General features: G+C 36.9%; 1 protein-coding gene across 2 annotated transcripts in view; it reads right to left on the bottom strand.

Moving 5' to 3' along the window:
- Positions 1-24130, bottom strand: part of SMC6 (structural maintenance of chromosomes 6) — a 70430-nt gene that overhangs the window by 23008 nt on the left and 23292 nt on the right. For both annotated transcript variants that reach the window (XM_034659878.1, XM_034659877.1), the window contains exons 9-20: positions 23898-24017; positions 23696-23794; positions 20819-20965; positions 20455-20543; positions 20113-20277; positions 19533-19711; positions 18238-18442; positions 15000-15114; positions 13435-13595; positions 6977-7112; positions 5773-5853; positions 4526-4696 (exon numbers count right to left, since the gene is read on the bottom strand). In XM_034659878.1, the coding sequence (XP_034515769.1) occupies positions 4526-4696; positions 5773-5853; positions 6977-7112; positions 13435-13595; positions 15000-15114; positions 18238-18442; positions 19533-19711; positions 20113-20277; positions 20455-20543; positions 20819-20965; positions 23696-23794; positions 23898-24017 (1668 nt within the window). The remainder of the gene's footprint in view (positions 1-4525; positions 4697-5772; positions 5854-6976; positions 7113-13434; positions 13596-14999; positions 15115-18237; positions 18443-19532; positions 19712-20112; positions 20278-20454; positions 20544-20818; positions 20966-23695; positions 23795-23897; positions 24018-24130) is intronic.

The following is a 24130-nucleotide window of genomic DNA, read 5'->3' as shown; positions in this document are numbered from 1 at the left end:
TAATGTTCAAGGCAGCTTTATTTGTAATAGCCCCCAAACTGGAAACCCATATATCTCTCAATAGGTAAATGACTAAACCAACTGTGATACAGCAAATACAACGGAATACTACTCAGCAATAAAAAGGAATGAATTACTAATTCAAGTAAAAATATGGATGAATATCATAATCAAAAAGAATAACTTTTATTCTATTTACTTTCAAAATATAGTGTAGACATATGTGCTAGGCAATGTATTATGTTCTGAAAAAGGTCAAACCAAAAAACAGAAAGGGTACATAATGTGTGATTCCATTACACTTAATTCTAGAAAGTGTCTAGTAGACTATAGTAATAGCAAGCAGATTGGTAATTAGGGGCAAGGGGGCGGTGAGGAGAGAGAGATTACAAAGGGACTTGGGGAAACTTGAGTATGAAGGACACGCTCCATTCTCTAATTGTGTGGTTTCATAACTTATACATGTCGAAACTTATTGAACTGTGCCCTTCCATGTGTATTCACTATACATCAATTATATCTCAATAAAACTGTTTTTAAAAGTCTCCTGATTTGGGGTGCCTGGGTGGTTCAGTCAGTTAAGCGTATGCCTTTGGCTCAGGTCATGATCCCGGGGTCCTGGGCTCGAACCCCACATCAGGCTTCTCCCTCTCCTGCTCCCCCTGCTTGTGCTCTCTGTCAAATAAATAAATATTAAAGAAATCTTAAAAAATAATAGAAGTCTCCTGATTTAAGGACCACCAAATTAAATTTTACTGTTTGTTGGTTTGTTTTTTGGGCCTAGCACTAGTCATACACACTGTGATGACCACGGTCGGCCTCAAGAGTTAGTCAGAAACTCAGAAAGAAATAAACACCAACCAAAACAGTAAAAACACAGGATATTTGGAAGTATTCCAAAAGGAAAAACACTTGTGAAGTATCGAAAAACTGAAAATGTTTATCTCATATAACACAGGATATAAGCTATCTTCTATCATTAGACTACAATTTATTGCATCTTGTTCATACTGCTAAAAATATCCCCCAGGGTAGATGTCTGATTATAAAAGAGTTCTATTAAAACTAAAAACATTGTTATATCAAGGATGGAAAAAAGCTGTTCCTTTACTTCAAACAGAATTTTAAAAAATGGCTGCAATTGATGCAGTAGGAGATGTTACACATAGAAAACCGAGTAGCTTATGAAACAGGATGGTTGAACACTAAGTGTTCGAATCACTTGTGGGAGGACCTTTCACACTAAATAGGCCCACATTTGCTTCAGGGAGCCAAAGGGTAAAGCGTTTCAGGCCACGTTTGCGCTGGTTAATATTTCCTCCCCGCCAACTGTGGAAAGGTCCGGACTTAACTCATAAAACAGGATGAAAAGAAAGTGATTTTCTGATATCACTACCCCTTCCTCCACATTTACCATGAGTGTTTGGGATGTCCTTGTGTACTTCATAAATGTCTGTCCTGGGTACCATCAGATTTAAAACCAAAAGTGAAGCAAGAGAGTATTTTATTTCATTTTATTGATGGAATAAAGGACTACAGATAGGAACAGCCAGTTAATGACACCCGTCCTGGGTAAGGTCAGGACTAGGAGGGATTAGGTCTAAAATTAAAGTCCGATGTAGCCCTAAACCTGTAGCACTTGTAACCTTTAAGAAGTTAACAGCCTTTAAAAAACAGGCTGGGATGGCAGAAGGAACATAATCATTAAAAAATGTTATTCTCTTGGATGTCTAAGGTAACTGGTTACTCAGCGACATTACATAAATTGCTACAGTATTATTACTGCCACTTGTTTCATATAAACTTGTATCAATTATGAGGTTTTAAAAAACTATAAAACATTACCTTGGAATTTTTAAAAGCACAGTCACCCTTGATCCAAACAAACTCTCTAGATCAGAAAGTGTGAGGCCTTCCTACTCTAATAACGTAGACCATCTCTCTTTGTAGGCTCGAGGTGGGTCACATTCCCCGTCCAACAAATTTAATTTGCAACTAAAACTAAAGCATTAAGTTTGCAGTATAAATCAAAACAAACTGTTCAAAGGGAGAAAAATAGTCCCTGTATCAAAATCAGTGACTATATATCTTTTTTTTTTTTTAAGATTTTATTTATTTGACAGAGGCAGACAGCCAGCAAGAGAGGGAACACAAGCAGGGAGAGTGGGAAAGGAAGAAGCAGGCTCCCAGCGGAGGAGCCTGATGCAGGGCTCCATCCCAGAATGCCAGGATCACATCCTGAGCCAAAGGCAGACATTGAACAACTGAGCCACCCAGTCGCCCCCAGGGACTATATATCTAAACAGAGTACTTTACTCCTCACGGCCCCTGACACAACATGAACAATTGTCCTGAAAGCAAACAGATTACACCTTAAAGCTGCTAATACATCACCATGGCAGGATCTCAGGAATTAAATTATTTTGTTAGCCTGTTGTTATTGATGGGCTAGTGTGACCCCACGTTGCAGAGGAAACGCCCCGTGGCTCCCGGCTGACTGCAAGTGAGTTCACTGAAGGACTCACCTGCTGGCTTTCAGTTATTTGCAACCAAGGCAAAGAGCTAAGATTAAGAATCTTTACTGCCTTCTGCCCATATTTTCTCTCTTAAACTTATTCAAGCTCCCAATTCCAGAGTTGTGTTAGCCTAGAGGTCCCTAAAAGAACAGAACTTACTCTTTGTCATTTCTTGTTTTGAATTTTAAATTGCCTGGGATGAATAATTTAGGTCTTAATCTTTCCTTTTCTATATTGTTTTAATATATTTCATCATTTTGATTTTAAGTCACCCTGTTCCATCCCTCACCCATTTAAAATATTTTTAATCCTGGGGAGCCCAGGTAGCTTAGCTGATTAAGCACCTGCCTTTGGCTCAGGTCAGGATCCCAGGGTCCTGGGATCGAGCCCCGTGTCTGGGCTCTCTGCTCAGAGGGGAGTCTGCTTCTCCCTCTCCCTCTACTGCTCTGCATGCTGTGCTCTCTCACTCTCTCTGTGTCAAATAAATTAATAAAATCTTAAATATTTATATATTTTTTAATCCTACCTTTGTTGTGACTTCACTGCTCTAATTCCTGAGTCCTGAATTCTACCTTGTCTATTCCTGACATTTTTAAATATTTCTTACTCTTAGTTTTTTTTTAAAAAAACTAATTTTGCCTTATTTTAGACTTTTTGCCTTTTTATTTCCTGCAGCAAATGCTTTAATTATTTTTCTCACCATTATCTTCAATACATTTTCCTTCCTCATTGTTTTACTATTTAAACTTTATATTCTTCAGGGTGCCTGGGTGGCTCAGTCAGTTAAGCCTCTGCCTTTGGCTCAGGTCATGATCACAGGGTCCTGGGATCCAGCCCCATGTTAGGCTCTCTGCTCAGCGGGGAGCCTGCTTCTCCCTCTCCCTCTGTCTGCTGCTCCCCCTGCTTGTGTGCTCTCTCTCTGTCAAATAAATAAACAAAATCTTTAAAAAAAATAAACTTTACATTTTTCTTAATCAGATAACTTATCAGTCTATTTTTCCATTTTTTATTCTTACTGCAAATAAAGAAGAGTTACGCTGCCCTGGGTTGTAATGTCAGGCAGGATCCCAGGCCCTGGACGGCGGCTCCAAAGAGACCACAGCAAACTATTTTCAGGCAGCACGTCTGGCACCTTCCTTTAATATTCTCTCAACTCTGTAAGTTAGGTTTTCTAAAATTGTCAATGGTCAAAGTATAGTAAAAGTTATATGCACAATTCTTTTAAGCTATTCAAATATCTAAATACATTTTGATTCAAAGGGGGTAGTTTTCCTGCCAAAAAAAGGGAGTATGTTGAAACTGTATCATCAACGTACCCCTCTCAGACTCTTAAAAAATACTATTCATTCTTCTCAGAGTCTTATGAATAAAATTTAAACTTCTGAGAATAATTGAGCTATTTATAAAAATGATAATGACAATAAGCTATTGATAACTAAGCTAATAAACAACACAGGGAAATGTACACAATTTAATTGTTAAATAATTTTATTTTCCTAAATTTGGTTTCAAAAAGCATATGTTAAAAAAAAAAGCCAGTTTAATTGAGGTTGGAACATTAACAGACACGTTAATAAACAAGAATTCAGTAGCATTTTATTTCAAATTGGCTTTTATATCTAATATATGACTCTATTTTTATGTAACTAATGCCTGAATTACTGAAGGAAAAAAAGGAGGGACAACAGAGGAGATGAGCACAGAAACAGAACAGACGGACAAGATATCCCTGCTTCTGGTTCTAAAAACAGAAGAAAATCACAAAATAAAGAGGGAACAAAAGCTGTAATCTTCCGGGGGAAACAAATTTGGCAATTTATGGTCCAAGACACGAACAGAAGTGTTTAATTCTAATTGACCTACTGATGAAAATTTGGTTTATATACCATTTTATGTGGTTATATTTACATTTGACCATAAATTCTATTAGGGAAATATCTAGCAAGTACAGCGTGAACACACAACTAAAACATAAAATACACATATAACAGAGTAACAATAACATATACCTTAAGTGGTTCTGCTAGGTCTGAGAGCTGATTAATTTTCTGTTTAATTGCATCATACTTGTTTTCTGCTTCTATTTTCAGACTTTTAAGATGTTCCATATTTTCTTTTTGTTGTTCCATATTTTTCTCAACCATTTTCATTTTGATTTTATTTTCTTGAGCTTCATCTTCCTGGTTACATTTACAGAGCATATGGAATTAATTAAAATACTTAAGTTATGAAATAGAAAAACAGTACGAAATTCTGAGAGAGGAGACACTAAAGGCTTCAGGCACTCTGATGAGAGACAAATACAAAGACTACTAGTATATTTTCATACCCTTAGTGATAAAGCAGGAAGTAGAAGAAAATGATTCAACAAAAAGATTGACATTTGGGAGACAAACTATACTGTGCTTGAGGTCATAATCAAATGGAAGAACTTTTATTTTATCTAGTTACTCTTTCTCTCAAAATGCAGTGTACTTAAACTAGTGCCAGACAATATGTTAGATGCTGAGTAAACAAAAATGACCAGGACATAGTCCATACCTTTAAGAAATCTAAGGAATTAAAGCAGAAAAATAAACAATGAACAAGATTACTAATAAAAAATGAAGACAAATTCTCATTCATGGAAAGTTCCAACAGACTTTGTGTGTCTTGTTCACTGTGATATCCCCCAGCACTTAATATGGTGCCTGGTGCAAAGTGGATACTTAATAAATATTTATTCATTTTAACCAGACCCCAGCTGATCTAATGCACTGCTTACTGTAACTCAGAGAAGCTAAGCTTAATGTCATAAACAGCTCCTTGAGAAAAAAATATATACTAACAAATGTGTGATAAATTAAAATGAAAACCAGTTTCTTGGGAGGAAAAAACCCAACAATGCAGAGACCAACTACAACTGACTAAAAGATATCCATTAATATCAATACTGATTAACTGTGAAATACACCATGCTAGACAGTTTAGTTTGAAAGGCCACTTGTTAGAAGCACACTGTGTAAGTTTTGATAGTTTTATTACATGTAGTAGAAGACGAAATCAATTATTATGCATGCAAGTTACATGTACAAAACATTAAGGAACTTGAATGCCATAAGCCAGGGAGTTCCTACCTCATTTGCAAATGCAGACAGCAATCATAAAAAGTAGCTCCAATTAAAAGGATTAAAAAAAGGCTGAGAGGAGATGCTGTTAACCTAAATGACAATTTCATCCTTTAACATTACATTTAAACTGAGGAAAAGCATCTTACCAACGTTGCAATATCTACGGACTGGTGTTCTTCTATATTCTCAAGCTCCCGAATTTCAGAAATACTTTCTGTTATTTTTACCTGAAAGAAAAGTATTTCAATTTTAATAACATAAAATAAAGGGGTGCCTGGCTGGCTCAATCAGTAGAGCACGCAACTCCTGATCTCACAGTTGTAAGTTCGAGCCCCACGTTGGGTGTAGATCAGCTAAAAAAATAAAATCTTTAAAAATAAATAAATAAATAAATAAAATTAAAAACAAAACAAAACCCCGGAAAGGATATATTAATCCACAAAGTCCTTGTTCTGCTTTTGTTACAGATGGTTCTGTAGCTAATGAAAGAGACCACATTAGTATTAAATGAACAAAAGGAAGTTATGTATAAAGTCAGCCGTGATGAGCCTTATTGCTAATCCACTCCCATGAAAAAAAAGATGGAAGAACTCCATCTTAGCATTTAAAATGAAAATGTTGAATCCACTGAGAAAATCCTCTTCTGAAAGACCCAGATTGAGGTTATGGCAAGATTACTCCAATGCAGTGCTTTACAAAGTATGACCCAAGCACCCCCTGGTGCTTCTGAGACTTTTTCAAGGGGTCATGAGGTCAAAACTATTTTCCTAAAAACACTAAGACATTATGCACTTTTTTTTTTTTTTTTTTTTTTACTATTTACAAAAATATATAAATGTCAGTTTTCTCAATTTTGGTTTTGGAAATATTTTTGGTTTTGGAAAAATATAGCTATTTCCCATAAAAATGTTTTTGTTAACACATGAGTTTTTGTTAAGTGAACCTCAAGTATTCTTAAAGTTTGTTTTAATCTTTTTAAAAGATTTTACTTATTTTTTTGAGAGAGAGAGAGCAAGCGAACACAGGAACATTAGTGGGGGGAAGGGCAGAGGGAGAAGCAGACTCCGCACTGAGCTGGGAGACCTTGATGCGGGGCTCGATACCAGGACCCTGGGATCATGACTTGAGCCAAAGGCAGCTGCTTAACCAACTGAGCCACTCAGGTGCCCCTTAATTTTTAATAATTAGGTAAAACCCATACAAATGAAAGCTCTTTTAAGACTGTAAAGGGGCTTGAGGCCAAAAAATCTGAGAACTGCTCCTCTAAAACTACATGAATGGTAGGATCTTAAAAATAACTTGGAAGTAGGTAAGTTGAGAAAAACAAAAAGACTTTTTTTTTTTTTTTACCTTTAACTCTCTATAATGTATTTGGCGCCTTCTAAGAAATTCTTCATTGCGCTTAATATCCTTTTCAAGGGCAGATAAATGTTGCTGAAGATTTAATATCTGGGCCTTCTTATTTTCAACTTCATTCTCCAAGTCACTGGACAGAGAGGAGAGGATAAAAAACACCTTAAATCTATTTCTGAAAATTATAAATACTTGAGATCTTTACAAAGAAGAGCTTGTGATAGCTAATTTGTGAAATTCTATTCAGCTAAACCAGTTCTATATTCTTACTAAGTTATTAAAAACATGAAAATATAGAGATTTCAGAAATCTAAACTGGAATCGTATTTTACTCCTTTCATTAAGAGATACTTATGATCTCTGTGTGGCAGGCATCATGCACCGTGATAGGCAGAGGTGGAAACAGAATTAAGACATGAAGGAATCAAACAAAAAGGAGAAAAAACCAGGAAATAAGCCGTAACGTTACAATGTGAACTGGACACCTGACATCCGCAGAACTACGGGAACACAGGAGTGAGTCTGGGGGAAGTGACAACTGAACCGTATTCTCTAAAGTTTCCCTCAGCTGGACCAACTACGGGACATGGAAAGACAGACACCGAAGCACAGAGAAGTGAAACAGAGAAACCCGACAGCTCAGCATGTGCTGTTGGACATGAGGGAGAGCAAGGGATGGAGAGGACAGGGAAAAGGGATGGAAGAAAAAGCCAGCAGATGCCAAAGCCACAAAGGGTCTCTGTGACAGCCGTTGCTTCTTCAGAAGTCACCTATTCATTCCCGCCTCACTGACCCAAGCACTTGCCTCCCGAAGCTGTGTGCCTGGTGGGAGAGAACCACCTTTTCAGTTAAAAACTTGTCTCTGATGGACAGTGTCTGCCATATTTCGGTAAGATGCATATTTTCCCACATTTTAACATCTCTGAAATCATCTTCCAGTTGATGGTTCAATTAGCAGCATTTTTTCCTTTTTTAATAACAGAGCAGCTTGAATGTGACGAAATACTATAACTGTGCTACCTTGCCAGAATCCTCAAAATGAGAAAAAGACTCAAGAAATGTCAGCTGAATGAATGATAAGCATGAGGGAAGGAGGAAAACAGTTGTGGTATTTCTGGTAAAAATGGGGCCAGAACTTAAGATGGCTCCTCAGGATTTCATAAGAAATATTGAATTACCATATATAAACCTATACCTTTATTAACAAATGGTAATTTCACTAAAAACAATAAAATATTTACCCAGTAAACAAACTCTGAAACCCGAGCCTAAACCAAAAAAAAAATGAGTGAAATAAGCACAGACGATATTGTTATACTATTTCCTGAATACTTAGAATAAACTTAAGCAATCAACATAATTTACATAAACAAATCTGCTAAATTGTACAACTTCCTTTTTGTTGGGTAGGATGAATTCTGTTACACACTTTATTTTATTTTTTCTTATTTGAGAGAGAGACAGAGATAGTGAGAGAGATCACAAGCCTCCTTCTCCTGCTCCCTGCTGAGCAGGGAGCCCGATGTGGGGCTTGATCCCAAAGACCCTGAGATCACGACCTCAGCCAAAGGAAGATGCTTAACCAACTGAGACACCCAGCACCCCTTTCATATAGTGCTCCTCCTTAGTTTTTAATTAATTTTTATACAGAGCAAGAACCTTTGCTACCTAATGAAATAGGTACGACAACCGAGCTAAGTGTGTGTGTGCTGTTTGCATGGGATGAACACGTGCTCCTGAGCCGCCTATCTAAGTAGCACACTCCTCGGTCTCCACCCTTACTCTGCTGTGTTTGTCTCCACAGTACTTGTCCTAGTTAGTATTCCTCCATAGTCTACTCCACCTTCTTAATATAAGCTCTGGGATGAGGAATTTTTTGTACTTTATTTTGTGCTGTGTCCTGTGCCCAGATCAGGGCGTGGCATATTAAGTACTCATTCAATATCTATTTTAAAGAACAAAGGCAAGAATAAATTTGAAAAACACACTTTGGGGACGCCTGGGTGGCTCAGTTAAGCAACTGCCTTCAGCTCAGGTCATGATCCCAGGGTCCCAGGATCAAGCCCCGCGTCGGGCTCTTTGCTCAGCTCAGAGCCTGCTTCTCTCTGCCCCTCCCCCCGCTTGTGTTCTCACTCTCTCTCTCTCTTTCACTGACATAAATAAATAAAATCTAAAAACAAACAAACAAAAAAACCCACAGTATACTTTGGAAAATTACATTAAAAATGTTATAGTATTTTGGCAATTCAAAAACCCACAGGTAAACTTTTTTTTTAATCATCTTGTATGTAAGCAGTAACTGCACTGGAATTATTCTGAGAGCTACCTTATACATTTTTCTTGCACCTTATGTGTACTTTCATCACGGGAAACCACACCAGAATAATCAAACCAAGTCAGTATCTGCAGTTAGCACTTAAAACCCTTTGCCTATTAAGAAGTCACTCTGTTCACTATGAAATTGTGAAATAAATTATAATCTTTTTGCTTAAATTCCAGAGCCATTTTTCATCAATAGGATGATGATGAAATCAGTGCTGAGTTGAAGAGGGTGTAGAGAAGCACCCTTCATATATTCATAGTATGAGGGGAAATCAGGGAATCTTTCTGGAGTCATTTAGTAATCACTGTTAAATGGTCAACTTACACAAAAATAAGATTAAAATGTTCAATTACCTACTTTAATAACTATTAAAGTTCATTTAATATTATACATATTAAAATATTAGTAATTGTTAAACATTACTAAATATTTAAAATCGAACCATAAATTGTATATTAATACATCAATTATAGTCATATGGCAACAGTATTAAATAACTTAAAAATTCATATATCCTTTTACTTAGCATTTCCACTAGTAAGAATTTAAGCTATGCATACTTTCGAAACTATGCCGAGATCCATGTATGTGTGTTCTCACTGCAGCACTGCTGTAAGAGGAAATGGCAAACAACTCCTATGTCCATCAATAGGAACCGGCTAAGCAGCGTATTGATACAGCCACACCGAGAGGTAGTTCTAAAGGTGCTGACGTGGTATGATTGCCAAGATACAACATTGTCAGAAAGAAAGCAAGATACAGAAACCATACGCATACTTATACACAGCACACTATGGATGAACTTTACATGTAAATGGAAGAAGCCAGGCACAAAAGGTTGCATAGCGTATGTTTCCATTTATATGAAACATCCAGAATAGACTAATCCATAAAGACAAATCCATAAATGGATCAGTGGTTGCCAGGAGTTGGGGATTGCGGAAGTAACGGCTAACGGGTATGGGTTTTCTTTCTGGTGTGATAAAAATGTGCAGGAATTAGCTAACCATGATGGTTACACAACTCTATGAATATACTAAAAATCTCTAAATTGTACGCTTTTAAAATAGAGTGAATTTTATGGTATGTGAATTATATCTCAATTTAAAAAGTCACTGTATGGTACGAGGATATAAACTGTTCTGGAAACACGTCAAAGAAACTGCTAAACTATTTACTTTTGAAAGAGGGATGAGGGGGTGCCTGGGTGGCTTGGGTTATGATCCCAGGGTCCTGGGATGGAGCCCTGCATCAGACTCCCTGCTCAGTGAGGGGCCTGCTTCTCCCTCTCCTCCCCACCTGTGCTCTCTCTCGCTATCTCTCTCTCTCTCAAATAAATAAACGAAATCTTTAACGACAAAAAAAGTGATGAGAACAGTTCATTCTGTGTACTTTTCTACACTGTCTGAACTTTCTCACCATATGCATATATTCCTTTTAATTATTTTTTTAAATGACAACAAGGACTATGGAGAAACAGGATTATGAGCTACTTTTGTTTCCTGATTTATACTTTTCTATATTTAAAAAACACTAGTGAATTTTTCTAAACTTCCAAATATCAGGCAACTATCACACTGAACCAGCTCAAAATAGACGACACAAAAACCATCTTAATATCATTAAAACTTGGTATATTCTTTCTTTCATTTTTTAAAAATTTATGTCTATTTTTTCCAAAAAATCCAGAAATTTTATTTCCTTCAGTGCCTTGATCTCCTTCCTACATTCTTTCAGACTTGGCTCTTTAAGCTATTAGCCTTTTTCTCTTTTTTTAATTGAGGTGCAGTTTATATACAATATTACATTAGTTTCAGGTGTACAACATAGTGATTCAAAATTTATACACATTATGAAGCCACCAGCACAATAATATAGCAGCCACCAGTCACCAAAGTTGTTAAAATATTAATAATTATTAATATTAATTATAATCCCTATGCTGCACATTACATCTCTATGACTCACTTATTTTCCAACTGGAAGTTTGTACCTTTCAATCCCCTTTGTCTCTTTCAGCCATCCCCTTATCCCTCTCCCCTGTGGACAGGGACCGTTCAACCACCAGATTGTTCTCTGTATCTATGAGTCAGTTTCTATTTTATTTTATTTGCTCATTTGTTTTGTTTTTTAGATTCCATATATAAATGAATTCATACAGTATTTGTCTTTCTGCCTGACTTACTCAAGTTAACATAATACCCAGAACAGCATATTTACAATTAAAAAAGTTTATCAATGTGGGAAACAATTTTTAAAAAACCAGTGTTCACCTGGCTTTTAAAACAAAAGATGTGTCCCCTACACATTAATACAAATACTGTTAGCTAAAAATGAAGCTAAGCATCAAGTTGAAACCTTTATTACTAAAATGATGGAATTAGAGATCCCAGTTTGCTGCTGGGATATATTTACAATCTTTTCCAATAGTGCCATACTTATTTTCTTTAAGACTCGGGACACAAATGCACGAGGTAATTTTTGCTGAAAGTGTGAGGAACATACAGTAATGCCACCATGATATTTTTATACATTTGCACTCATGTCTGCTTGAATACCATATAATTTAGTTTTACCCAGTTAAGAATTAGGAAGGCTTAATTTAAATGTCATGGCACAATGGACAAAAACATCACTTTACAGGTTACTTTTATACAGCATATTTACACATCTATCCTCTCAGAAAGACCCAGTGTCATTGTACAATGTGCGCTTTGTGCCATGACACCAAATTGCTGGTTATTCAACTTTTTCCTGTTGCTAAGAAGTTGCACCAAACTTTCTTTCTTTTTTTTTAATGTTTTTTTATTATATTATGTTAGTCACCATACAGTACATCCCCGGTTTCCGATGTAAAGTTCGATGGTTCATTAGTTGCGTATAACACCCAGTGCACCATGCAATACGTGCCCTCTTTACTACCCATCACCGGTCTATCTCATTCCCCCACCCCCCTCCCCTCTGAGGCCCTCAGTTTGTTTCTCATAGTCCATAGTCTCTCATGTTTCATTCCCCCTATTATGTTAGTCACCATACAGTACATCCCCGGTTTCCGATGTAAAGTTCGATGGTTCATTAGTTGCGTATAACACCCAGTGCACCATGCAATACGTGCCCTCTTTACTACCCATCACCGGTCTATCTCATTCCCCCACCCCCCTCCCCTCTGAGGCCCTCAGTTTGTTTCTCATAGTCCATAGTCTCTCATGTTTCATTCCCCCTTCTGATTACCCCCCCTTTCATCCAGTCATCTGTTGAAGGGCATCTCGGCTCCTTCCACGATTTAGCTATTGTGGACAATGCTGCTATGAACATTGGGTACACCAAACTTTCTGATATCCATTATGGCTACTGTTCTTTATGCTGCTCTCAAAGTCACACAAAAATGACAAGTATTATTTGAAAACAAGAGATATATTTCAATAAAACTCTCATTTCTCCTACATATATGTTATTTACAATACTTTCACTTTTACTCAATTTTCTTAGATATTTATTTTATTTAAGTTCTAAGTTCTTCTACTGAAGGTCTTGCTGGTCACTAATTTAGTTTCAACCCATCAATTTGTCAACTGAATTCATTTGGTTAGAAAATCATGTTTTGGTACCAAAAATCCTTTCTGCAATGCTTGCAAATCTCATTAAACACACTTAAAATTTTTTTGTTCAACTTCCCACTTTGTCTCTCCTGGCAGCTCTATTTTCCTAGATGTGTGTTCTAATTGTGCTGACTGATCTTTTTAGAACTGTGCAACTTAAAATATAGTCAGAGACGGACTATGAACTCGAGCCAAAATACAAACCAGCACACCTATACTCTCACTGAGAGAAATCAGAACTAAATGATGGGATAGTGGTTGTAGCTTATGGACATTCTGAGTTCAGCTCCAATGTTCTTACAGATCAGCTGATCAAGGGACCACACTCCGTGTTCTTAGCACAGAATACTATTGTCAAAGTGATAATGGGAAACATTATCAGCCCAGAATTCTAGACCCAGACAAATGATCTTTTAAGCCCAAAGAGATTATTCATAATCCTTCACTGAGATCAGTACTTATAGTAATATGAAGGGAACCAAACCCTACAGGAAGCAGTAGGAATTCCACAGTAATACTACATTGACACTAACCTTATCTCAGAATCCACATCTTTGCTTAGGAATTTAGGTCTTGTATTTTCAGATGAATAGTAACGTCCTGCAAAGACTTGATCACCATCAGCAGTAAAAGCTTCTCTACAATTCTTGGGTGGCTTTTGAGACTGCATTACTGCACGAGCTACAGAATTATTCTAAAAAAATAGAGGGGGGAATACATTTTTGAAGTTATGCCATAGCATTTCTGATACACAATTTCAAAATGTTACCTATCATTAAGATTCAAGTGTTTTTATTTAAACATTTAAACATAAGTAAAATAATTCCAGAAAGTTAAATAAAAGAATTTCAAAAACAACTCTAAGGATTCAAAGAATTAAAACTACTGACAGTCTTTAGAACAACATAGTAAGCAATGCTTTATGACAAACTGACGTAAGTTCTAAAGCTGCTATCCACTAAAATTTTAAGTACATTTTCACATGAAAATATTTACTTTAGACCAGAGTTCATACAAATCTTACTTTTTCTTTTTCTTTTTTTTTTTTAAATTTTATTTATTTATTTGACAGAGATAGAGACAGCCAGCGAGAGAGGGAACACAAGCAGGGGGAGTGGGAGAGGAAGAAGCAGGCTCATAGTGGAAGAGCCTGATGTGGGGCTCGATCCCATAACGCCAGGATCACGCCCTGAGCCGAAGGCAGACGCTTAACCGCTGTGCCACCCAGGCGCCCCCAAATCTTACTTTTTCTAAATGACTTTTACAGCCTGAAAAGAAAGATGTAAGTGAACAGCAAATTGCAATAAAAGGTGAGTATACTGAATCACGTGGGGAAAGCCTGGAAATAAGCCCTAGAAGAAGTAAAATGGGCATGAGCCTTAATGGAGGCCTAGCCAACCTCTGGGGACAGACAAGAGGGCTTCATTATTTTCTTTCAAGTATCCTTCTAAAGTATGAGTGAACAAAGCCCACAGATAATTACAATATAACCTTGCAACACAGACACCGTATATACATTTAAATTACTGATACCATTACTTCTCAGTTTCTGTTGAGAAAAGCAAAGTCTACTATGTTTGTTTTGATTAGATCTCTGTTTTGAATTTCCTTGTTCCTTCTCAGCAAATTTATGCCAATGATGCTCTAATCCAGTAAGTGCAAAAAAATACATAAATAGGTGAACAGTAAATACTGATTTACAATTTTTAAAGTTTAAAGATAAAGAACTCATAAAATATCAAGCAGGGCATTTGTTTTAAAAACAGAATAATAATAATACAATTATTATAAGCATTAAAAAATGGATTTGGCAGCCAATCAAGAAAGAATGAACAACAATAAAAAAACAGAATCATTCACCAAAATAATATGTATTTGTGAAATATTTACTGAGGAATAGCCAAAAATAAAAAGTTTCCTCAGGCAGAAAATTTCTAAGCCAACCAGATCTGTATTATTCTATAGTTTCCTATGATGTAAAAGGACAGTGGTAAAACATGCTAACAACTCCATAATATAGAAGGGGAAGAGGAATTTATATAACCAACTTCTTTTGGAAATTTAAAAGTAACAAAATTCAGCAAGCATCTTATCTTACTTTGATCAGAAGCACCGTCTCTATGCTTCTCATGTCAATCAGGCTGTTTGCAACCACTGCATTATCTATTTCTAAAGCTGTCAGGACTGTTGGAAACTCTGGATGATAAGCAGCTCTAGGAGACAAAAATATGTATGTATTAAAAAATTACATACTAAAAAATACGTAAGTATTCCCAAACTTTAATTTTATATACATATATCTCTTTAATGTGTGACTATAGATAAGACAATGGAAAATATCTGATAACATTTAAAACATCTGTAATAGGTTTCTTTTATCTAAACAGCAAACATTTATATTATGTGCTAGACATTCTAAGAATATTATAAATACTATCAGCCCATTTAATCCTCATAATAACTACGAGATTAATATATTATTCTCTAATCTAGAGGAGTTTGTTCTTAAGATGAGGGCAGGGGCAAACCACTGGCATACGATGTTTAAAGTGGAGAGAAGTCAACGGAGTAGGAAAGTTTAAGGTTCAGGGGAGAGTTGAAATAATTAAAAGAAACGGTCCAACAAACCAGGTAAGAAAGCATGCAATTCAGAGCCTATTAGAATAAATAGCTTTAGAGAGAAAGCACATCTCTTGTGCTGAGCAGGACAGACGTACAGACGCAGACACGGCTACGGGAGGTTAGCACGCTGAGATGTTAGGCAGACTGTACTTCAGAGGGAACAAAGCCGTCTTTATAGGAAAGGACACTATTCCCAGCATCTCCTGGGGAGCGATACACTACCCCAGGCTCCTCTGCTGAGGTTCTCTAATGTAAGCCTATATGCCTGATTCATTCTAATATTCCAATATTCTTCCCTATGTTAAAATAACATGCCCAATTTTAAAACTTACCATTTGAATCACAATATATACTGATAAAGTTCTTCACAAAAAATCACCCCTACAAAATGTCTGTAAAGGCAGCCGAAGTTGAGAGAATATTAAATGTACCCAACCTTCAATATTCTGTCAACACCTAAAAGTAACATCCAACTTCCTCTACTATACCACCAAGTGGAACAGCAGCAGAATTCCAAACTACTCTGAAAGGCCAATGCCCTGGAGCTGCTCCATCAACCTCCACCTTCCCACTGTCACCACGAGCGACAGCTGCAGCCTTCCCGGCTTACCATGCCCGTGAAACCTGCGCTCACCTGCATCCGGCAGATCCACAGATTGACTCCCACACCTCACTTTCTTCCCTCTCCAGCCTAAGCCTCAGGGCCAATTAATGAACTACCTTCCCAGCAGCACTTTCTGAATTGCTTGCCTCTTCTTCTGTAATAACTACCCATTCTAAAAGATCCTAATGTAGTATTAGTCCAACAGTACACATTCTCGACTCAAACTGTTAAAAAGCCGAAAGTCCTGCGGCCACCATGGGTGTTTGACTCGTGAGTGGATGCTGGGTCTGCTTCCTCCCTCACACTCCCAAACTTACCCAACTCCTGAGGCCCTCATTCTCAGCACACAATTCACCTACTTCCAAGAAGTGACATCATGCGGCACAAATGGAGCTCACTCTGCAGCCCTTCAGAGGATGAGACACTGCTAGGAGACTGGAAACACAACGTGCAGCAGGGCGGTGCCAGGCATTCAGACTCAGAAGAGTCCATGCAGCAGGTCACGGAGCAGTCCCAACAGCTGTTCAGGACTCCTGTCCCTGGTCCTCAAAGGACAGTGCTGGTGCAGCGAGGATATTTCTCACAGAGCCAAGGTCTCCTAGCAATCTCCCAGGGACAGTTTCCAAGGTTCCCGTAGGGAAATGCCTAATTGCGAGACACCATACTGGCATTCTACCAGCTGTTCAGAGTTCTTTCACTCTAGATGCAACCAGCTGTCAGGGATAACCTTTACCATAAGCAATGTTGTCTGACAGCACAACCAAAATTCCCCTTTTATGAGGTTTTAGAAATCAGGAATCAGAGCCAGAAGCTAATGTAGGGTCATATTTTCATGCAGACAGGGAAAACAGTTTGCCCTTAACTCCCAAATCCTCATTTCTAGCCTAAAAGCTCAAAATTGACAATTCCACAACAGGACTTATCTGCTTTTGACAAATCCACTTTTGCCTTAGACTTCTCCTAAACCAACTACGAGCACATTTGCTCAATAGTCACTCCAGCCAGAGACCTAGCAGTCATCCTCAATTCTTTCATTCTCTTACATTCGAGTAACAAGTTTTATTGATTTTGTCCAAGATAATGCTTTTATTTTTATTATTTTTTAAAGATTGATTTATTTATTTATTTGAGACAGAGAAAGAGCATGTGTGCAAGCAGGGTGAGGGGCACAGAAAGGGAGAAAGAATCCCAATCACAGTCTCTGCTGAGCATGGAGCCCGACGTGGGGCTCGATCTCATGACCCTGAGATCATGACCTGAGCTGAAACTAAGAGTCAGACACGACCAGCTGAGCCACCCAAGTGCCCCCTAAATAGCGCTTTTAATCTGCCCCTTGCTATCTATAATGCAAATGCTATCTTTTGCAGAATAATTTATGATGCCATGCCACTATATGTTCTGCACATAGATTTCTATTTGCTTATAAGGCAATTAACCCTTATCTATCACTTGACAAATTCATCAGGTCAGAAGACTGATCGTTTGTCCTCTTTTCTCTAATTTCTTTGCTAACCTGCCTACTAACATATAATTACTCTCTCATCTGAACTATATCTGCATTTTGTGATCCAATTTTATCAAAGCTGACAAAGAATAAATGAGAAAATATGTATTATATTTGAAAGTAAAGTGAGTAGCCAGTCAGCAGTTAGAAAGAGGCCAATTTAAATACTGTGCCTTGGAGAAGGTTTGTTAGGGTCATCAGAAAACCCCCACCACAGCTCTTTATGGAATCTGCAAAGCGCCTTGAGAGTTGAACTGTGAGTACTGAGTGCCAAAGCTCTTCCTTAGTACCTCCACTCCCACATACCCCTTAATTTGCCATGGTCTGTATCACTTCCCTCAGTATGATTTCTATGCCACACCACGCCGCTTCCCTGTCCTGGCTCCCACAATATACCCTGTGTAAGGAGCTCAAGGGCAGGGAGCAGGTCTTATTTTCTTATTTATCTATGTGTCTCCAGTGCCTAGACTGAAGTTAAAGAAGTGGCCTGAGGAAATTTTATCAATCAGTACTACAGATTTGGTTAAATAAAAATGTCTTAATTCTTTCTGATCTTGGACATGATTAAGCAAAACCAGAAATGGCATTCAGCTACCGATGTCTCACCTGTGTCTGACATCATACATCTCATTCCGAAATTCAGAAACTATTATCTGCGGCCGTGAGGTCCCTCGTGAATAAAACCTTTCCATCAGTGCCTGAAGAACTCTTTCATCGGCATGGTTATGGCAACAATAGGCCTGCAGAAGTCCTTTCAAGCAAGATTCGATAGCCAAAGCAAGTTCAGGGTCGCGAAGATGAATGCAAGCTCCTAAAGGTGAGAGAAAATTATTCAACAGCCCCAAAATACTTACTTTGAAATATTAATGTAACTATCTTCTTATAATACTTTATAAATGACTTCAAAATATTTTCATATAAAGAAGCTTAAATGACATTACAGATCTTATGTTAACTAAATAGGAGATCCCCACATATCCACTGGATACACTGGGGAGAAGACCCATCAAATCCTGTGAAAAGAACTGCCCCACTAACTCCAGTGTAAATCAACAGAGGTTTTTCTACTAAGTGTATACTATTCTAGCCTCTGAATGGCATTTTGAAAGGCAAACCAAAAAGTTTACAGATTCTTTACTATTTTCTGTAAAACTGATTAACTTTGGGATGTTAGAAGCAGGGAGGAAATGCCTCACCCGTTGAAACGGATCCTGGTACAGAGGTACATACCATTTATATGAAGAGACTTTACCATACTACTTAACACCGTGTGTAATGCTGTACTTACACGGTCCTACAGTACTTTAGCAACAAAACATATTTATATTGACAGCATCATTTTCACTTAATGATTTGCTAGAATTAGAGAGAACTCCTCAGGGGAATTCAACAGATACATGTATTTTTTAATCTCATGTATATATGGGGATAATTCAATAAAAACAGGTTTTCCACTTGAAAAAGGACTTAGAAACAATGTTGTCCAACCTAAACAGAAACTAAGAAAAGACAAGTCATCTTGCAAAGGTTACACAAAACTCAGGTAGTGAGGGTCCTTCTGACTATATCACTATCACTGGATTTTCCGACTAATCAATTATATTCAAATTAGTTCATTCATTCATTCAAGAAAAAAAAATCAGATCAGATTATTCAACTCTATAGTTATTTTTCTTTTTCCTAAGTTCTCTTGCTTTTGGCTAGTTTATGTTTTAAAAATGCAGAAGGGAAATTATAAAGTTTAAAGTGATTTTTATCATTACTTCTTAAAATATGTGCAATTAAAATCCACATACAATTACACAGCTCTTTGATAACAGTTTTAAAACTAGATTCAATAGGCCCTTTCCTGAAAATTATTTTTAATGTTTCTTATATCCAGACCAAATGTTGACAAATACCTAAAGGGCCCACGGGTTTACAGGTAAAATGCCCGCGTCTATAGGCATCATCTATTGCTTCAAGAAGGGCTGGAACATGAGGGCCAAATCTTTTCAGTCGATCAGTTTTACTATCTTTTAATTCTTTCAGTTGCCTCTGATTATAGCTCAGTGTATGCTTGACATCTAATTCTTCTCTCCTAAAAAATAAAAGTGGAAAAATAGATGTGTGATATGGTTATACAGAAATATCCAGCCTTTCCCCTCAACACCTGCATACCACTGAATGAGTCAGCTACCCTAAAGACTAAAGGCAGATTTCTTTATTTGAAAATGATTGTGTTACTAGAGAAAAATAGTCTCAAGTCTTCAAAACTTAGCGTGAAAAAAGAAATGATGCCATAGGGATGAGGACTAGAAATCCCAGAAATGGTTCAGCTCTACAAGTGTTAAAAAAGTCTGGGAAAAGTAATTTTTAAAGATATTTTATTCAGTACAAGAAACAACCACAACAAAACATGTCTTCTCTCTTCATTTAAAGAACAAACCACACGATTTTCAAGTCACTGGAAAAAATCATTCTAAGGATATTGAAACTTACTTAATTCTGATCCGTTCTTCTTTGTCCTTTTCTATGGCTTGCTGAAACTGTTCGATCTCTTGATTGATTGAGCTTTCTTGATCCTGCAAGGCCTTTACTCTCTCTTTTAACCAAGATATTTTTTTTTGCCTTTCCAAGCGTTCAGGTTCCAAAGATTGATCGGTACTAACAGTAAATAATCCAAAATGGAAAATGTTAAATGAAAAACTGAACATTTAAAAATACAAAGCATTGTGATAAAATCCCTTTACAAATAATATGGAAAATATAATACCCCACTTTGCTGAGTTTGCTGTATTACAAAATGAGGTATTCATGAACATAGCAAAGTAACCATCTCACCTTTTCTTTAGTTCTTCAATTCTTTTGCAAAGCTGCTCATCATCTTTCTTTAATGCTCTATACTCGTTTAGAGATCGATTATATAAAACCTAACAAAAAATTAGACACAGTTTGGTAAGATAAAAAAAATACATATCTATTCAAATCCACTTTTGCCAAATCTTCAAATCAGAGGCTAAATATATGCAAAAAAATATTTTTAAAACAAAGTACATAAATGGCCACATGAAACCATTATTTTTTGAAGTCTGAAAGCAGTACAGATTTCTACCTAATTACAATACCTCTACTTTTAAAAGTAAATGAACAGTATTTATATTTGATATGCAGTATCTAATATTCCAGGTTGGAAAATTTCTCTTACCTCAGCTTCATTATAGACCCTTTTCTTAACAGTAACATCTGTTTTCAATGCCATACATTCTGGTGCTCGTGCCTTTGTCTCTTGACTAATCTTTTCCAGTTTATCTTGAATATCTTTGTATTTTTTTTCTGCTTCATTAAGTCTAACCTTTAAGGAAATAACATTGTCGGAGAGTATTTTACTTTTCTTCAATAAACAGAAAAAAATTTTAAATTATATATAGCAAATAGCAAACTCAGTTTCACTCTAAATAATCTCAAGACATTGGGTAAGCAAACATAATTACATAAAATTCTAAAATACAATTTTTCACATTTAGTTATCCAACAAATGTGCTATCTTCTGGGGATACAAAGATAGAGTAACAATGGTCTGCAGGTAACACAATTAAAGGGAGATAGACACAATTTAGCAGAAGAACAGACTGCTTAAATTGATCATACTTTGGACACCATGATGCTTCGGTTGGCTATGTCTATTTATAATTGTGGAAGCACAAAGAAAGAATCCAGAGGTCTGCCAGAAGAATGCCTCCTTCAAAGCAGAAGTAGCATTTGAGCTGAGACTTGAAAGATTAATCCAAATGTACCAGGAGAAAAGCTGGGGAAAGGTGTTAGAGGCAGATGGGAAAGCATGCAGAAAGGCACTAATACTACCTTCAGAAATGAAAATATTTGGAGCTTCAACTGAGAGGGTAGTGGTAGGAGCTGAGCCAGAAGCATAGAAGGGCCCAGAATTCCCTAATGATCAGCTTACAACTTAACCCTCCAGACAACAGGGAGACAAGACATCAATTCTGTACATCAAGTTACTTTGGAAGCACAAGCAGGGTGGAGGGAAAATTAAAGCAAACAATTTTAGTGAAGAGTTAACATTCCAGAGCAAAATGAATTAAGACACCAAAATGGGGCACTGACAATAGGAATGGATTAGAAGAGATAAATATGAGAACTGTTTGGATCAGGGATCAGCAAACTTTTTCCAGAAAGAGCCAGATAGTGTAGCTGACACTATTTCTTCACATCCCTTCCACTTAACAGTCATTCTATAATCAATCACCATGCGTACTACTGCATGAAAGGTTTTATGTAAGACATGGGGAGGATACTAATGTAAAATAAGATCGTTCTTACCCTCCAGAAATTTTCCATTTGCTACAGAGAGTGCCCAAACACTTAAGTGGGGCAAAGGCCTGCAGAACTAAAGTATCAATCACCCGGCCTCAAGATCCTCCTTTTCCCATTTATTACTCAGACTGGATTCCATTTTTATTACTATTTTTTTTAAAGAAATATTTTATTTTGAAGTAATCTCTACACCCAATGAGGGGCTCAAACTTACAACCCCAATATCAAGAGTCATATGCTCTACGGACTGAGCCAGCCAGGCACCCCCGGATTCCATTTTTAGATTGGCGATTATCTAAAGAGAAAAATGACTTAAGGTCTTCCACTATGACAACCTAGGAAATGAGGATAAAGAGAATTTGGTGAAAAAAAACTTTCAGAATATTCTCACAGAAATGAAAATCTGAGGTGAGAAAAGGTGGGTGGGATTGAACTTCTATTTGCTACCTGAAGAGGGAGTAAGAAATTCAGCCTATTTCTTACTTTTGATGGATTAATAATAACATAACACTTATAGGAAAGAAAACATATCTGCTTATCTTGAAAAAGCAATATAAACTAAGCTTGGGGGCCCACAATGCTTAAATAAAACAAAATACTAAGAGGTAAAGTCATCCATACTGAGTAGGTGGGGCTTCTATAAATATGAGAAGGCTAGGAGTTCTACTTCCGGCATGACAAAATGCAAAGAATTCTGCATTGTGGGCTACATACCCTTGTGAAATGCTAAAAGAAAATTTGCACTCAAGTGCAAATTTTAAACTGCTGAATTATATGGTATATGAATTATATTTCAATAAAGCTGTTAAAGAACGAAAAGGCAAGTATAAAGAGTGGATCTGCTATATGGTAAAAAAGTCCATGTGGACAGCCCTAACAGAAAATTACTGCTTTTATTTACCATTCAACCAACTTCCACCTCTAGGCCCAAGTGGAAGACTCTTGAATCTTACATAAATAGCACAGTTTCCACGTGAGCTCTTAGATCTCAGGTTGAAATTAACCTTAACAGACCTAACAACTTATCCCACATGTGTTCCACCTACATGAAATCCTCTGATGGTTCTGGGCCCTAAAACTTCAGTTCCCTGGAAATTCTGGTAGCAATCTCTGGGCGCTCTGCTCAGTTCTGAAGTGTTATACCTCATGATACTTAGCTTTCTAAATGACTATTATCCTAGCACCTCAAGACTTATTATGCTGATACTCCTAATGAACACAAGAGTAAAAGCTTCATGTTGTAGCAACTCCAGTTGGTAAGGAAGTACCACTGTCCACATGCAGGAGTTCAGAGTGCTACATTACTGGGCTCAGCCGGCTGACCATGTCAAAACACAATACTCTTTTTAAAAGAGTTGCCGGGGAGCCTGAGTGGCTCAGTCGGTTGGGCATCTAACTCTTGAATTTGGCTCAGGTCACGATCTTGGGGTCCTGAGATCGAGCCCTGCATCGGCCTCAACGTTGGTACGGAATCTGCTTGAGATTCTTGCTCCATCCCCCCTGAACCCCTCCCCCTGCTCATGCTCTACTTGCCCTCCCCCCCAACACCAGATAAATAAATAATCTTAAAAAAATAAAATAGAGTTGCCATAATAGTACTTGAACAAAAGTTTATCTCAGTTTCATTTGAGTATAAATTCAAACACAGATATATACGTTGAAACTGCTTTTGTAGGTCTTTTAAAATAGTCTAATATCAGTAATCTCATATGATTTAACCTGCTAAATCTGTATTAAAATAAACAATTACCTGCTGGTCTTCCATCTTCCTGTCAAGTCTAGCAGCACGATCTTCCCCAATTTTGATATTATCTCTGATAGCATTCAATTGTTTTTCAATTTCATTGACCTAAAAAAGAAATTATAGTGTAAATCATGTATAAAAGTAACTGTAACCAAATATTTTCTATGTATTAAAAGCATAAGTGAATAAGTAATAAAGTAAAAATTACCACTGCCCAAGCCATTTCATGTTTCAAGTTTTCTAAATTAGTCTTCATTGTACTTAAACCAGCAATACTTTGAAAACGTTCTTCTTTCTCCAAACACTGGCGTTTTAGTTCAATAAGTCGCTTAAAAAAAGGAAAAAGGATGTTTCTTACTAACATTGAAAAAACAAGACTTTTTACAAATGTATTTCTTTTGAATGCACTCCCTTAACAGATATTAAAAAAGATATGCAGGG

The sequence above is a fragment of the Ailuropoda melanoleuca genome, chromosome 4 (genome assembly GCF_002007445.2).
Source record: "Ailuropoda melanoleuca isolate Jingjing chromosome 4, ASM200744v2, whole genome shotgun sequence".
In the NCBI taxonomy this organism is placed as follows: domain Eukaryota; kingdom Metazoa; phylum Chordata; class Mammalia; order Carnivora; family Ursidae; genus Ailuropoda; species Ailuropoda melanoleuca.
Note: the sequence above shows the minus strand (reverse complement) of the source record. Positions and strands in the feature narration are given on the sequence as shown.